At 41.8% G+C, this 14,375-nt stretch overlaps 1 protein-coding gene across 1 annotated transcript in view; it reads left to right on the top strand.

Moving 5' to 3' along the window:
* The window catches only part of LOC109937262 (immunoglobulin superfamily member 22), a 63,399-nt gene that overhangs the window by 34,672 nt on the left and 14,352 nt on the right, over window positions 1–14,375 (top strand). Inside the window, exons 14-18 of the mRNA XM_020535872.2 lie at window positions 1,697–1,999; window positions 5,157–5,330; window positions 7,213–7,341; window positions 9,611–9,907; window positions 12,731–12,816. Of these exons, the coding sequence (XP_020391461.1) occupies window positions 1,697–1,999; window positions 5,157–5,330; window positions 7,213–7,341; window positions 9,611–9,907; window positions 12,731–12,816 (989 nt within the window). The remainder of the gene's footprint in view (window positions 1–1,696; window positions 2,000–5,156; window positions 5,331–7,212; window positions 7,342–9,610; window positions 9,908–12,730; window positions 12,817–14,375) is intronic.

The raw sequence follows: 14,375 nt of genomic DNA, 5'->3' as shown, positions 1-14,375 counted from the left end.
TCCCACCTAGACTCACCCTACACACCACCCCACCCCCTGCCATCTAATCCCTGTAACCCTACATTTCCTATGGCTAATCCATCTAGCCCTGCGCATCTTCGGACTATGGGAGGAAATTGGAGCTCCCAGAGGAAACTCATGCAGACACGGGGAGAATGTGCAAACTCCACACAGACAGTCACCCGAGGGTGGAATCAAACCTGGGTCCCTGGCGCTGTAAGGCAGCAGTGCTAACCACAGAGCCACCGTGCCAACGTTAAGACTCAGAACCAAGGATGTGAAAATATTGTATTTGTTCCTGTACAAGTGGGTTTGTCACAAGCATGTAAAGTTCTTTTTGGAAATGCCAAGGTGGTGCAGCATGTGATTCCTCTTTACTTACTCCAAAATATATCTGGGACAAAAAGTAATCTACTGACACATCAGATGTTGTGTGGAATCCTTTGATGAGGATGATTTTATTTTCTTTGCTGCCCCTCTTTCATCTCCTATGCCGTCCTGGTGTTCAGGGATCGTGCAGAGGATGCCTCACATATAATTTCTCTGGCAGGTAGACTGAGGCCATACTCAAGCTCAGAACCTCAAAATGAGGTCAGACATCCATGAGAAAAACTCAACTCTACTTCTGAGTTATGACACTCTCTCACACCTTGCAACCCCCACACCCATAGAAATCAATGACTTCTAAAAGGCTATTTGAATTTCTAGTAACTGACTGAAGGAATCACACAAAGTTTGAAGTTGAGAGACTTTTACTGTAACAAGTGAACTGACAACAACCATCAACTAATCACGACTTAGTAGGTAACTAATGTACCAAAGTGCCGACAGGATTTATGCCTGTAACTTTTAACACGACTAAAAACCCATGCCACCGTTATTTAGCTTCCAATGTGTTCACTTCTCTCCGTTTTACCGAGTTGTAACATCTGATTTGATTCACTGTCACATGTACCTAAGTACAGTGAAAAGCTTTGTTCGCGAGCAGTACAGGCAGATCATGGTAAGCAAGGACATACAGATCATAGGGTGAAAAGAAAACTTGAACAGAGTAAGGCATACAGGTTACACCATATGCTAGGCAAGATCAATATTAACAAGATCAACATTATTTGAAGTTAGGCAGTCCATTCATCAGTCTAATATTGACAGGGAAGAAGCTGTTCTTGAACCTGCTGGGGTGTGTGTTCAAGCTTCTCTATCTTCTGCCTGATGGAAGAGTCGTAGGAGAGAATTACCAGGTTGGGATGAATCTTTGATGATGTTAGAACGGTCATCAAGAGGTGCTTGGTATTTGGACAGTTTTGAAACAGATTACAATCGTTAAGGCCCACTCTGGCCATCTCTATTCTCACCTTTGCCAGAACAAATCGTTCATATTCCTTAGAATGTCACAGGATTTATCTCTTCGATCAGAAATGGTCTTCTCATCTGCACACTGCTTGGTAGATTACACTAGCTTCAATCCTTTGTCTTTCTATCTCTATAAAATCTTTCCCTCATCTTTTCTACCTAAATGCTCAAAGGCTAAGGCCCAGAGCTTTATGGAGTTGGATTAACTGTGGAATCCAACTGTGGGATTTCCCCGTTGCCCTGTTTCTGATCTGGACAGTTCCATTGTGGAGGTAGGTATTTCATATTTAACCTAAACACAACGTGTACAGAGTCATTCTGCTTTCCCATTTTCTTTATGCAGATCGACCTAAACCTCCCCAAGGAAAATTGGAATTCCTGGAGCACACAAGGAAGTGTATTACAATGAAGTGGAAGGCACCACGTGATAATGGGGGCAAACAAATAACAGGCTTCACCATTGAGAGGAAACTTGTTGGAAAGAAGTCATGGATCAAGGTTGGTGAGGTTGACAGCGACACCACAACTTTCTCCACCAACAAGGTTGAGGAAGGTCAAGCATACCAGTATCGAATCCGAGCAATAAACAGCGAAGGAATGAGCGATCCCCTTGATTCTGAAGAGATCTTAGCTGGTGATCCAATTGGTAAGTGTGCATATTGTGCTTTCAATCTACCATTGATGGCAGTACGGAAGCTAAAATTAAAATTGAATCCTTCTTTATCATATTCTTAGATATTACACATAAGTAGATTAATCCTTTAATAATGGAGATATTGGTTTTAATTCCTCCAGTTATAATGAGTACACCTTCCTGCATAATTATTTTATAAAGTATTTTTGTACTTTAAACACATTGATATATTTTGAGGAGAAGAGCTACTGTGTGAGATAAAGTCATAATTTGAAATTATAGTCAAAAGGATGGCTATTACAAATACATAAAATTCAACTATTTAATTCCCCATATTTATTCAGACTTCACTGATGTAATTGTCATTTCCATTTTCTTTCCATTAGCAGAGAATCGGATTATCCCAGCTATGGCAATCACACCTTCATACCCATAAGGCTGGACAATTTTCTCTAGAAAGATGTCCTAAAGTAATCTAGTCCCATTTGCCAGCATTTGGCCCGGATCCTTTTACACCCTTCCTATTCATTTACCCATCCAGATGCCTTTTAAATGTTGTCATTGTACCAGCCTCCACCACTCCTTCTGACAGCTCATTCCATACATGCACCACCCTCTGCATGAAAAAGTTGCCCCTTAGGTCTCTTTTAAATCTTTCCCCTCTCACATTAAACCTTTGTCCTCTAGTTTTGGACTTTACTATCCGAGGAAAAAACCTTGGCTATTCACCCTATCTGTGTCCCCCATTGATTTTATAAAGCTAAATAAGGTTACACCTCAGCCTCTGACATGTCAGGGAAAATAGCCCCAGCCTATTCAGCCTCTCCCTGTAGCTCAAACCCTCCGACCCTGGCAACATTCTTGTAAATCTTTTCTAAATCCTTTCAAGTTTCTCAACATCTTTCCTATAGCTGGGAGACCAGAATTGAATGCAGTATTCCAAAAGTCACTTCACCTGACGAAGGAGCAGTGCTTCGAAAGCTTGTGATTTCAAATAAACCTGTTGGATGATAACCTGGTGTCGTGTGACTTCTGACCTTATCCACCATTGGCACCTCCACAAAATGAATGAATGCTATGACAGCTAGTGAACTGACCATGAGCTGGGTGTGTGCCCCTGAGTGCAACGTCCTTGCTATAACATTACACAGATAGATGCCATTGTACTCGAGGTGCAGCACTGAAGGACAGAAACGTATTGTAAGTAGATTGGAGAGATGCCATCAATGTTCTTAGTTGTCGGCACACGTAGGATGAAAATGTCTATGGACATGGGCATGTCCTGAGATATCAGCGCCAGGTGTCCAACATAGAGCAAGCAGTGAGCTGGAGTTGCCAGGTACCCGCTCTGTCTTCCATGTCGAGATTTGTTGACATCTAATTGGCAGATTGTAGGACAGAAATCTGCAAATTAATGAGGCAGTTTGAGGCAGTTTATAAGAATTGTTAACAAGTAATAATCCCCTAAATAAGCAACTCAGCGCTGGCTCGTGAGAATCTCCTCTCAAAATGCAGAACTTAATTCAAAAAATGCAACATGTTGCTCACAACTTTGAGATGGGCCTCTCAGGACTGCTTACCTGATGATTCCAGATTTGTCGCCATCACCATAGCTCATATTGTTCAGGCCCTTGTAAGTCTCTAGCCTATGAATTGCACCTTATGTTTTTTTGGCTAATTCATGGAGGGTTTCCCTTTACAGAGGAGTAGTAAGTTTCCTCACTGAATCTTACCAAATTCTCATTAACTGCCTCACCCCATCCTATGGTGCCACTCACAGCTGGGTTCAGCCTGATGCTACTACTTGCTATACCCAGAAGAACTCATCATTCATCAGATTTGGTTGGCATCAATGGTGCCCACGACATTGCTAAACCCTGAACAATCCCCCAGACAAGCATTGCCATTCCAGAGTTGCCCTTCATTGGCAGTGTAATGGCACAGCAGCCAAAAAGTCACATAGTTGATGGAACATAGTTGGCCTGGCTGATACTTCCTCGCACTACAATTCCAGAAGTAACAGAACAGGTTATAACGGTCAGAGCTAGCACATACTGCAGATGATAGATGCAGACAACCTCCATACAATCAGAAATACAGTGCCATGACAACAACGGGTTGTGTGATGATATCAGACCAGGCTGCCAAGGTCTGGTGTCATGGCCTCCTCTGCTGGCCCTCCAAGAGAGGAGATCTTTCCCCTGTACCAACGCCTGTCGGGACCGCCAAGTTTATGTCCGCCAATCATGGTGCCATCTTCCCCTTCTCCAACACCTTTAGAATGTATGTCAGCCATTGAGCAAGGCGGTATCAGAATGTCAGTGCTTGTCTGGATGTATAACTCAACACAACTTACACTTAACCATAAATTCACAAGATTTAGCCCAAAGAGTAGAATGTTCCAAAGTCTGGTGGTCTTTTATATGTAGTAAAGTTATTAATCATGCATTGGTTGTCTCTGGTTTCTTGGTAGACATGAAACACAATACTGAGAAGTTCTCTCAGTCAGTTTTTTTCCAGAAGAATAATCAGATATCATTTCTGAATTCACCACGATAGTATTTCAGAAACTGGAGACATGAGCTGGGAAGCTTGTCTGTAGCAAGCTTTTCCCTAACCAACTCCAAACCTGCCAATGCTGTTCAAACAGGATTACCATAAAACCCAGTGGTAAGGAAGTCAGGGGTTTGTCTCAAAGTGACTTCTAACAACCAAGACCAGTAATTATCACAAGTCACATATTTTCTAAGAAGCTTTATTCTTAAAAATAAAAGTTATAATATCTTTTCTTTACCATTTTGAAAGAAATTCTCCCGGCATCTCCATAGTCTATAAAGAAATATTAAATATGAAACAGCTTTGCAACATGATACATTGTACAAGAGGTTGCATCAGAAAATGCTTTAGCTGAGGGGAGAAGTCAAAGATTAATCTTATGAGGGATCTTGAGGGAAAGCAGAAGAGAGTTCATTGTTTATGTTTCTAATGTGGATGCTTTCTCTAAACTTCTTGTCTTTTTTTTTCATCCCCTTGACTCCTGTAGAAACTTGGATGTCAAATCAAGGAGGTCTCTTTACACCAACAAATTGTCTACCAGTCCTTGTTATCGTGTGGACGTGTGATTATTGAGGGGAATTAACTTTATTTTTCTCTTATTTTATATTCTCAGAGTCACCTGGAATGCCATCTCAGCCTCAGGTCACAGATGTTACTAAGGACGCAATCACCATCACATGGAGCCCACCAGCAAAGGATGGAGGTGCACCCTTGCTGGGCTATATTGTGGAGAGAAGGAAGAAAGGCAGCAACTGTTGGATTCCAGCAACAAAAGAGCCAGTTCAAGGTCCTATTCTAGCTTCCTTATTCATATAGTAGCATTGATGAGGTTACCACCATTTTTCATTTCACCCATTAAGTCAGGATTTCATTCCTGGAATGGATCTTAAGACATTTTCCATGTGAAAACTGTTATATTTAAAGTATTAATATAAAACAAAGAACTGCAGAAGCTGGAAATCTGAAACAAAAACTGAAACGGCTGGAGAAACTCAGCAGGTCTGGCAGCATCTATGGAGAGAAAGTAGAGTTAATGTTTCGAGTCCAGTGACTCTTCTTCGAATATTTAACGTGTTATTTTAGGAGATAGGGCTTTTTTCTCCATCCTACGTTTCATTTTCAAATGAGATCAGTGCAGAAACAATGGTGACATAAATTGGTTGAGGCCTATATCTAACCCCTCCTTCAACAGGCATTTCCCCAGGTCTTCACCTTCACTGGGTCATCATTCCCATTACATGATAATTATGATAGTGATACCTTGGTGACAGTTCCCAGGCCATTAATGTTCTAGTGTGGGTTATTTGGATTTTCACCAAACTCTGGGTTACTTTTAAACTAAATTTATCAATGGACTCAACATGATGGTATGGCTACAGAGCGGCATGCTCTGTGCTGTACAGGCTCCAATCTTCCAGTAGAACATCAGCACATGAGTACTGAGTTCAAGATTACATCACAGCGTAACTAAAAGGTTCGTCCAAGTATTCAATAAACCCCCATCTCTACAGTAACTGCCCTGAGGAGGCACTATCGAGAAATCTTTACCTGACCTGCACACCTTCAATGACTTAACTTCTAAAGGGTCCATTTGTTGTATAAGCGGTAGTTCTTCAAAGGATTAATTTACATCATGGCATGAACTCCGTCCATCAGGATGGAGTTGACAAGTTACTGTATAGGCTGTAGGCCATTTGTCTCTAAGTTGAACCAAAAAGTTTTAGTCAGAGTAATGCATACTTACTCTTAAGTTGATCCCGTTGTTTCACAAGAGAGCGTCATGTATCTTAGATGCAATGTAACTACTCATGAAATAAATTAAGAGGTTTATCAAAATTGAGCCTCTCTTCTGCTGAAGACTTTATGCGAGCATCCTTCCTTTGGTATCAGTAATTAAGCCTGGCACTGATTAGATGATGTGGTGACAATGAATCTACCAAAAACATCTTAGATGGCTCCAGAGAATACAACCAGAAGCCATTACTCCACTGGTCTCTGTCAGTTCTTCATGATGAGGTTACAATAATTTTTGACCGCTTCCATTCCCTCCATTCTGTTCCCAACGTCTGCTGTCCCTGTGGCAAGTAACAAGTTGTTTTTCTGGCAAGTACACTGCACTTCTTTGCAGAAGCCAACTCTTAACGTTTTTCCTTGGGAAATTCTGTCATTCTTTTTGAAAGAACTTAACTTTGCAGTTTTTCATACGTTTGTTTTTAATCTTTCCACTGAAAGAGAACATATTTTCTATTCCTGTTGTGCATAATTTGGGAAGAGCTCACTAAAGAATGCCCCTATAATTTGCCATTTGTATCAAAATCATAACCTTACTGTTTGTACCCGCAATTATGATTTTGATGAGAATGGTTCAAGGAGGAAATCTTCACACAATAATGTTTAAAAATTAACCAATCCAGTGTTTGGGATTGAATACATAGTATTATATTCTAACTATTAAATGTTGTAAATTAATAGGTTATAGAATTAAACCCATAAATTATAACAGAATAGTTCAGGATGAAGTTGCTGCACTTATGCTAAAGATGTCATGACTGAAATTGGAAAATGACTTGTGGAAACTGTGTACGTGGGGAAGCATGTCTTTTTATTACATTCACAATCCCAGGGTTTGATGTTTGTTCCTGATGAACTTCTCTCCATTTCCCTTATAGACACTAAGTTTACATCTGATGGGTTAATGGAGGATGTGGAGTATGAGTTCCGTGTTATAGCCGTTAACCGAGCAGGAGCTGGTGAGCCCAGCACTGCATCCAATTCAGCAGTGGCTAAAGACCCCATCCGTGAGTCTGTGTAATATCTGTATGGCAACTGACTGTTCCAGTTGGTGTTTGGATAACCATTTTTAACAAAAGCAGTGCTCCTTTAAGTATCACCTACCAATGATTTTTAGAAAAACATATTTTTGCAGCATTTAAAGTACTTTCAACCAAACATTAGTTTTGGTAACTGCTTCCATCTAACTGAAAGTCAGGTATTAAAAACCTGGGCTCCAATAGTTACCAAGCCATGCATTCAGTGCAGGTTGGTTGAGTTATGCACGGGAAACTTTGGTTTCCTGCCCAACATCCAGCCTGATTGATTTACTGTTTGGTGAGAAAGCTGGCAGTGGAACACACCTAGACAGCGTAGCGAGGTCCCGTGGTGGAGTAGATACGCATTGGCAGAGTAGATACCCATTAGCAGTTGGATATCCATTGGCATAGTAGATATCCATTGGCAGAATAGATATCCATTGACAGACTAAGTGGGTCCAGTAGCAGAGTAGCTAGGTCCAGTGGTGCAATAGAGAGGTGGCGGAATGCGAGGGGGATAGGAGAAGATTGTCATGGGCAAACAGAGACAGCAATCAACTTGCAGGGGTTTTATAGGTATGATTGGGGCCAGAAGGATACTAGCCCTCCTGCTCCACAAGCAGTACGATAAAAACAATTACTTTATGGATCCAGTCATTTTCAATCCATTTATCTATAAGGCCTGAGACACTTGCTGGATATTAATAACAATAGATTTATTAAAATGGAGACACACAAACACATAACCTTCTTATTGGTTTTCAATAAGTGAAATTTGTAACACCTTCCCTACCCCACCTAGAATCTGTCCTCCAGTGAATTGATGTGAATAGCTTCAAGTGGATTCGGTTCTTTTGAAAGTTTTAACATCATTACTGACCTATTTTGGAGCATTAGAATTACCTCCAGGACTGTTTATGTATTTGTTTACAACTCTCTTTTTGCAATACACTGTTCTTTTAAGATTGCTTTAGGATCATACAGCTTATAGACTCATACAGTCATAGAGCCATACAGCATGGAAACAGACCCTTCGGCCCAACTTGTCCAGGCCGATCAGGTATCCTACACTGAACTAGTCCAATTTTCCTGCATTTTCCCCATATCACTCTAAATCTTTCCCATTGATGTACCTGTCCAAATGTGTTCTAATGTTGTAAGTGTACTGTTAAAGGGAACATTGTTTGGGCACAACGTGTTTGGGCCTATTCACTACATCTTGATTTTCCCAGAGCCCACACAGCTTATAGGGAGCATTGCTAGCAAGGTAAGTAGTTATTGCCAACTGTTTTTGAAAATGTTTCTGAACTTCTATATAGTAGTTTAATACAAGTAAGCGAGTTACTAGGGTAACTTCAGGGAGCATTTATGTAAGTCACACTGGTACACGACCTGAAGCACATAAAGGCCAGAAAGGATCAGGAGGGCAAGACCCCTTCCATGAAACAGATTAATGAACCAGCGGAATTTTAATGGAAACTGAAAAGTTTCACAATCGAGCAACTTCATTGTCAAGTTTTACTACTTTCTTATTTTAATAAGTATTAAATTTCATTCATATTTTCAAAATCCCATTGTAAGATTTGGACTCTCATTCACTGTGTTGATCATCCAGACTTTAGAGTGTTATGATCCAATCACAAATCCAGAACTCTCCAATTCCCCTGGTTTCATGGAAATAGTTATCAAGTGTCTGAAGGCACACTCCACTTTAAACCTGTGGAACAATCTAATAATCAGTCATTAAATGAGAATAATCTCATCACCAGTCATAAAGTTGAGGGCCTGGCTCTGGAAATGGAATTCCACCACCATAAGACAGCTGGGCAGATATTAAATGGCAGGCGTTATGCCAACACAGCAACTTTGTTGTCTCCCTTTTTAACAAGCTATGTTCCCCTCACTGACATGCAGACCATACCATGCTGACAAACATCCAGCAGCAACTTCATGACAGGTTTTCAGCAGTTACAGAAATTTTGGAAATCCTAAAATTACTTCTTGGCATCTCGCTGAGGCCCTGATGTAGTGTTTCATACCAGCAGTCATTTTTATGTATATTTGTTCCATTGTTTTCCCAATACACAAATTTGAAAATGTGTAGAACTGAAAGCATCTTGATCTATCTTTATTCATTTCCATTTGTGTGCACACATTGATTTGTTTTTATTCTCATACACTTACAATAATGTATGCTGCTTTTTTTCTCAAGTTGACTTCTTCTCAAACAAAAGCTAACTTTGAACTTGTCACCCAGGTGCTCCAGGAATGGTGAAGGATATCAAGGTGACAGATTCTACCAACTCGAGCATTTCTTTAGCCTGGGAAAAACCTGACTCGGGTGATGAGCCTCAAGGATATATCTTAGAGATGAGGGCTGAAGATGCCAAAGAATGGACAAAATGCAGTAAGATACCAATTACCAGCACCCATTATACTGTTGGTGGCCTGCAGGAGCGAGGCAAATACTTCTTCAGAATCAGAGCTGTAAATGAAGGAGGTGTGGGAGAACCAACAGAGCTGATGAAAGCTGTCTATGCCATGCCACCTCCAGGTAAAGTCTATTTTTTTCCAACTTATCAGGAAACCTCCTTTTAAAGCTCTTGGGCAATAACTCCAAGAATGTGTGGAATTAAATAATTTTTTAATTGTCCATGATGTAACCCAGTTATCCCAATGCTCAATGATGGAGGGAAGCCTGAAATATCCCAGTAGCGACCATGTACTCCTTCAGGGATACACTCATAACTGCAGAGGAGAGAGGTTCAGACGGACAGACTGACTGATTAACCCATTTACAGTGAGGTCGGTGACAGGGTTCCTCCCTCATGATCACTACGCTCCCCACTGGGTTTTAATTCTTCAATATCTTGCACTCAACTCAAGTGTGTTTTCTGTGGCATTCATCGCAGGGAAGTGTTTTTTAGTTCTAAGTCAGCCAATTAACCCCACCACCAACTCTTCTTTGGACAAATATTCACCTGCCAACCTTAAACTGTAATATTTCCACTCACTTTTTTGTTGCTCAATCCTATAAATAAGTTAGAGAGGGCCCCATTCCTGATCATTGTCTCTCAATAGGTACAAGAAAATACAAGCGTATGAGTTGAATGAGATCAGCTTTAATTGAAACATTCCTATGATTAAAATAAGCTGTGAGTGCCCAGTGTTTAGTGATAAGTATGAACAACCATTTCATAAGACATTTAGCGCGAGTGAAACTTACCTTAGTAAACTGTGTGGCTTCAGGGAACAAGTAAAGAAAATAACAGTGTGAAATTATCACCCGGCAACTACACTTCAGAAGTACCCTATTGGCTCTGAAGTGCTTTGAGATGTCCTGAGGTCATGAACAGTGCCCGTAAATGCAAGTCCTTTCTTTCTTTAAAACGAGGGCATGCAGGGACGCAGTATAAGCATGTTAAACATCTGTGCATGAAGTTTGCTTGTCTTGCTTAGCAAAAAGGGTACAGGTTCTGTTGGAGAAGTACATACAGACCACCACCAACACCGCACCTCTCCACACCGCCACCCCCCCCCCCCACCCCACCCACATCCCCACCAGTGAATAAACTGCAGGGGTACACAAAGTTGGCTTTTTCCTTTTGTTCGTGGAATGTGGGTATCGTTGGCTAAGCTGCCATTTATTGCTCATCCCTAGTTGCCCAGAGGGCAGTTAAGAGTCAGCCACATTGCTTTGGGTCTGGAGTCACATCTAGGCCAGATACAGGTAAGGACCTTCCCTAAAGTACATTAATGAACCAGATGTGTTTTTATCCCCAATATAAAACAAAGAACCGCAGATACTGGAGATCTGAAACAAAACCAGAAACTGCTGGAGGAACTGGCAGCATCTGTAGGAAGAAAGCAAGGTTAACATTTGGAATCCAGTTAATCTTCATCACAACTGATGGCAGTTAGGAAAAAGTGATATTTATGCTGAAGATGAAGCTGGGGGAGGGTGAAGGGGAGAGGTGAGTGGTGCGGTGGAGATGAAGCCCAGAGAGATGGGGAGATAAATATGAAAGGGGGAGGTAAACAAGCAGATTACGGATAGTAGGCCAGGACAAAAGAAAAGCTGAATAAGTGAAAACTAGAGTTAAGAACGAGAAAATGGGTTAGCTGCACGAAATGCAACCCGTGTAATGTGATATTAAGCCCAGGAGTAGGTGGGAATGGGTGACAATGCTAAGAGCAACCCATGTCATAACAGGACTGGGTGTGGGTGGGTATGAAACATGGAAGGATGGAATCAGGCTCTAAAGTAATTGAACTGGATGTTGAGTCCGAGAGGCTACAGGGTCCTCAAGTGGTAAATGAGATGTTGCTCTTTCAGCTTGTGCTGGAACACTGCAGCAGGCCCATGACAGAAGTGTTGGTGTAGGAATATGGTGCTTTGAAGTGTCAGGCAACTGGAAGCTCGGGTCATTTTGCAGACAGATTTTTCCAATAATCAGCAGTAGTTTCATGCGAGTCTTAATTCCAAAGTTTTATTGAACTCAAATTCCACCTTCTGTCATGGTGGGATTCAAACTCACGTCTCCAGAACCTGTTCTGAAGAATGATCACTCTTTACCTCTGCTTTCTTCCACAGGGGCTGCCAGACCTGCTGAGTTTCTCCAGCAATTTCAGTTTTTGTTTCCCCAGAACATTACGCAGGTATCTGGATCAATAATACCTCCAGGCCATCACCTCCTCCCTTCTAAATACATCTTCTCAAGAATAACTGTGTTTTGCATCTTGTGAGTGATGCCCAATCCTGAGAATTGTTTGCAAGTGCTGGGTCTTACAAAGACCCCAATGATCAAGTGAGGTTGAGGAAATTATAAATGAGATTGTTTTTAACATATTGCTGTCGTTGTGATGATTAGATGTTAACCCCTACCAGCAGGTGGCACTTTGGGAAGGTCACACTGATTTCACCTATAATCTCTTCACCCAGGCTGCTTTTGTGTGACTTGGTTAACTTTGATTGAATGGTAAATGAAATAACTTCACTGAGCCCGGTATCCTGCCACTAAGTCACCTTTTATTTACACATGGACAGTTCTTGACACTTATCCAGCTGCCTCAGAGCCAGCTCTCAGACTGAGCAGAACTCTGAGACTCCTGTTTATATCTGTCAGCCAGGGCTCCCTGATTGGACCAGATTAACAGACCCAATCAGGGAACTCATATTCTATGAGGTCTACTTGGCTAACCTGGTTACAGTCACTACAGTAAACACAGACCATTGACTGAGCTGGGGCACCTTCTGAATGAAGTAACCAGCACTAACTAACCTCTGATGGTCCTGCATGTTGCTATGGCCCCCTGAGTGAAACTCATGTGACAGGCAAAATAACTTCCTTCACAGATGAATGTATTTTATTTGCAGCCGCTCCCAGGTTTTTGGATGCCAGAATGCCAAGCAGCATGGTGGTCCGTGCAGGTGCTGCACTGTGTATTAACGTGGGCTTCTCGGTGAGTGATGGGCTTCAGTTATTTCAGCTGTTCGAGGCTACACCATACTGCTGCTTAATAACTTACTGGCAATAATTGAAAGGTTTGATGCAGACAAAACATGAGCCTTCTATTTTACCTATCTTCAGCATAGATATAACCTACTCCAAATTGAAATAAAGCAATCAAATCTCTTTTGATAGTTTATAATTCACTTGTGTCTCAGAATAAGACCCTGTATCTAAATATTGCTCAATGGATTCAAAAGAAGCAATTTCATTCTGATGAATATTATACCACTCTTGTACATGCGTAGTGCACACCAGATAAATGATCTGATCCTACATTGCTCCTAAATGTCTAAGTTTGCACCTTTTACAACACACTAACAGCTCCACCTATATTCATCAGGTTTGTATGTCAGTGTTAGCTCCTTTGTCAGTACAGAAGAGAATAATAATGAAGGGTCTAGGCCCGAAACGTCAGCCTCTCTGCTCCTATGATGCTGCTTGGCCTGCTGTGTTCATCCAGCCCTGCACCTTGTTGTCTCTAATAATGACTCCTGACTGGTGCCATTGTGCCAGTATTCATGCATTTGGGTAAAAGAGAATATTCAAACTTGCTTGATACTGAACATCTTGTGGTATTTCACTGCCAGGTCCTATGCATATCCAGAACAAAATGGCAAAACTAAAACAGTCAATAAAGCGTATAGCATCCTCACCTTTATTAATAGTGGCACAGTGTACGAGAGTAGGGAGGGTAAGCTAAACCTGTAGAAGAACTCAGCTGGAGTACTGTGTATAGTTCTGGGCACCACACGTTAGGAAGGATGCCTAGACATTGAAGACAGCGCAGAGGAGGTTTATGGGAATAATTCTAGGGCAGAAAACTTCAGTCATGAAGTTTGGAGAAACTGAAACAGTATCCTTGGAGAGGAGAAGGCTGTAAGAAGATCTGATTGAAGTCTTCAAAGTCACGAGAAGTACAGACAGAGCAGACAGCGTTGAAATTGTCCCCACTCGTAAACGATCAAGAACAAGAGGGAACAACTTTAAAGTGAGTTGCAAAAGATGTAAATATGATGTGAAAACAAATTTGTTCAGACAGTAAGTGTTTAACTCTGCCTGCAAGTATATTAGAGATGGTTTCAACTGAGGTATTCAAGAGGATAATAGATAATTATTTAAATAGCAACATGTGCATAGGTACAGGGGATGTTGGCAGCAGGGTAAGTCGCTCCATTTGTTCCACTCTGCTCGCCACTTCCCGTTCCTTTTCCTTTCTGTTCTCTTCTTCTTCGGTCTCATCTCTGCAGTAAATCTATCCTACCCCCACCCCCCATACTTTTAACTACCGACCCAAGGAGTCGGGAGGAGTTGGGTCACAACCGGGAACTGAGTGGCGGGAGCTGAATGCGTGGGCTGCGTTCTGCAGGGACGGTGGATCGAGCATGGGCTGCAGCGACGGTGAGAGCGGGACCAGTGAGGAAGCGGCAGTGAGTGCGGGGTCAGTGAGGCAGCGACGGTGAGTGCGGGGTCAGTGAGGCAGCGACAGTGAGAGCGGGGTCAGTGAGGCAG

This window comes from Rhincodon typus, chromosome 17, assembly GCF_021869965.1.
Source record: "Rhincodon typus isolate 14 chromosome 17, sRhiTyp1.1, whole genome shotgun sequence".
Classification (NCBI taxonomy): Eukaryota; Metazoa; Chordata; class Chondrichthyes; order Orectolobiformes; family Rhincodontidae; genus Rhincodon; species Rhincodon typus.
Note: the sequence above shows the minus strand (reverse complement) of the source record. Positions and strands in the feature narration are given on the sequence as shown.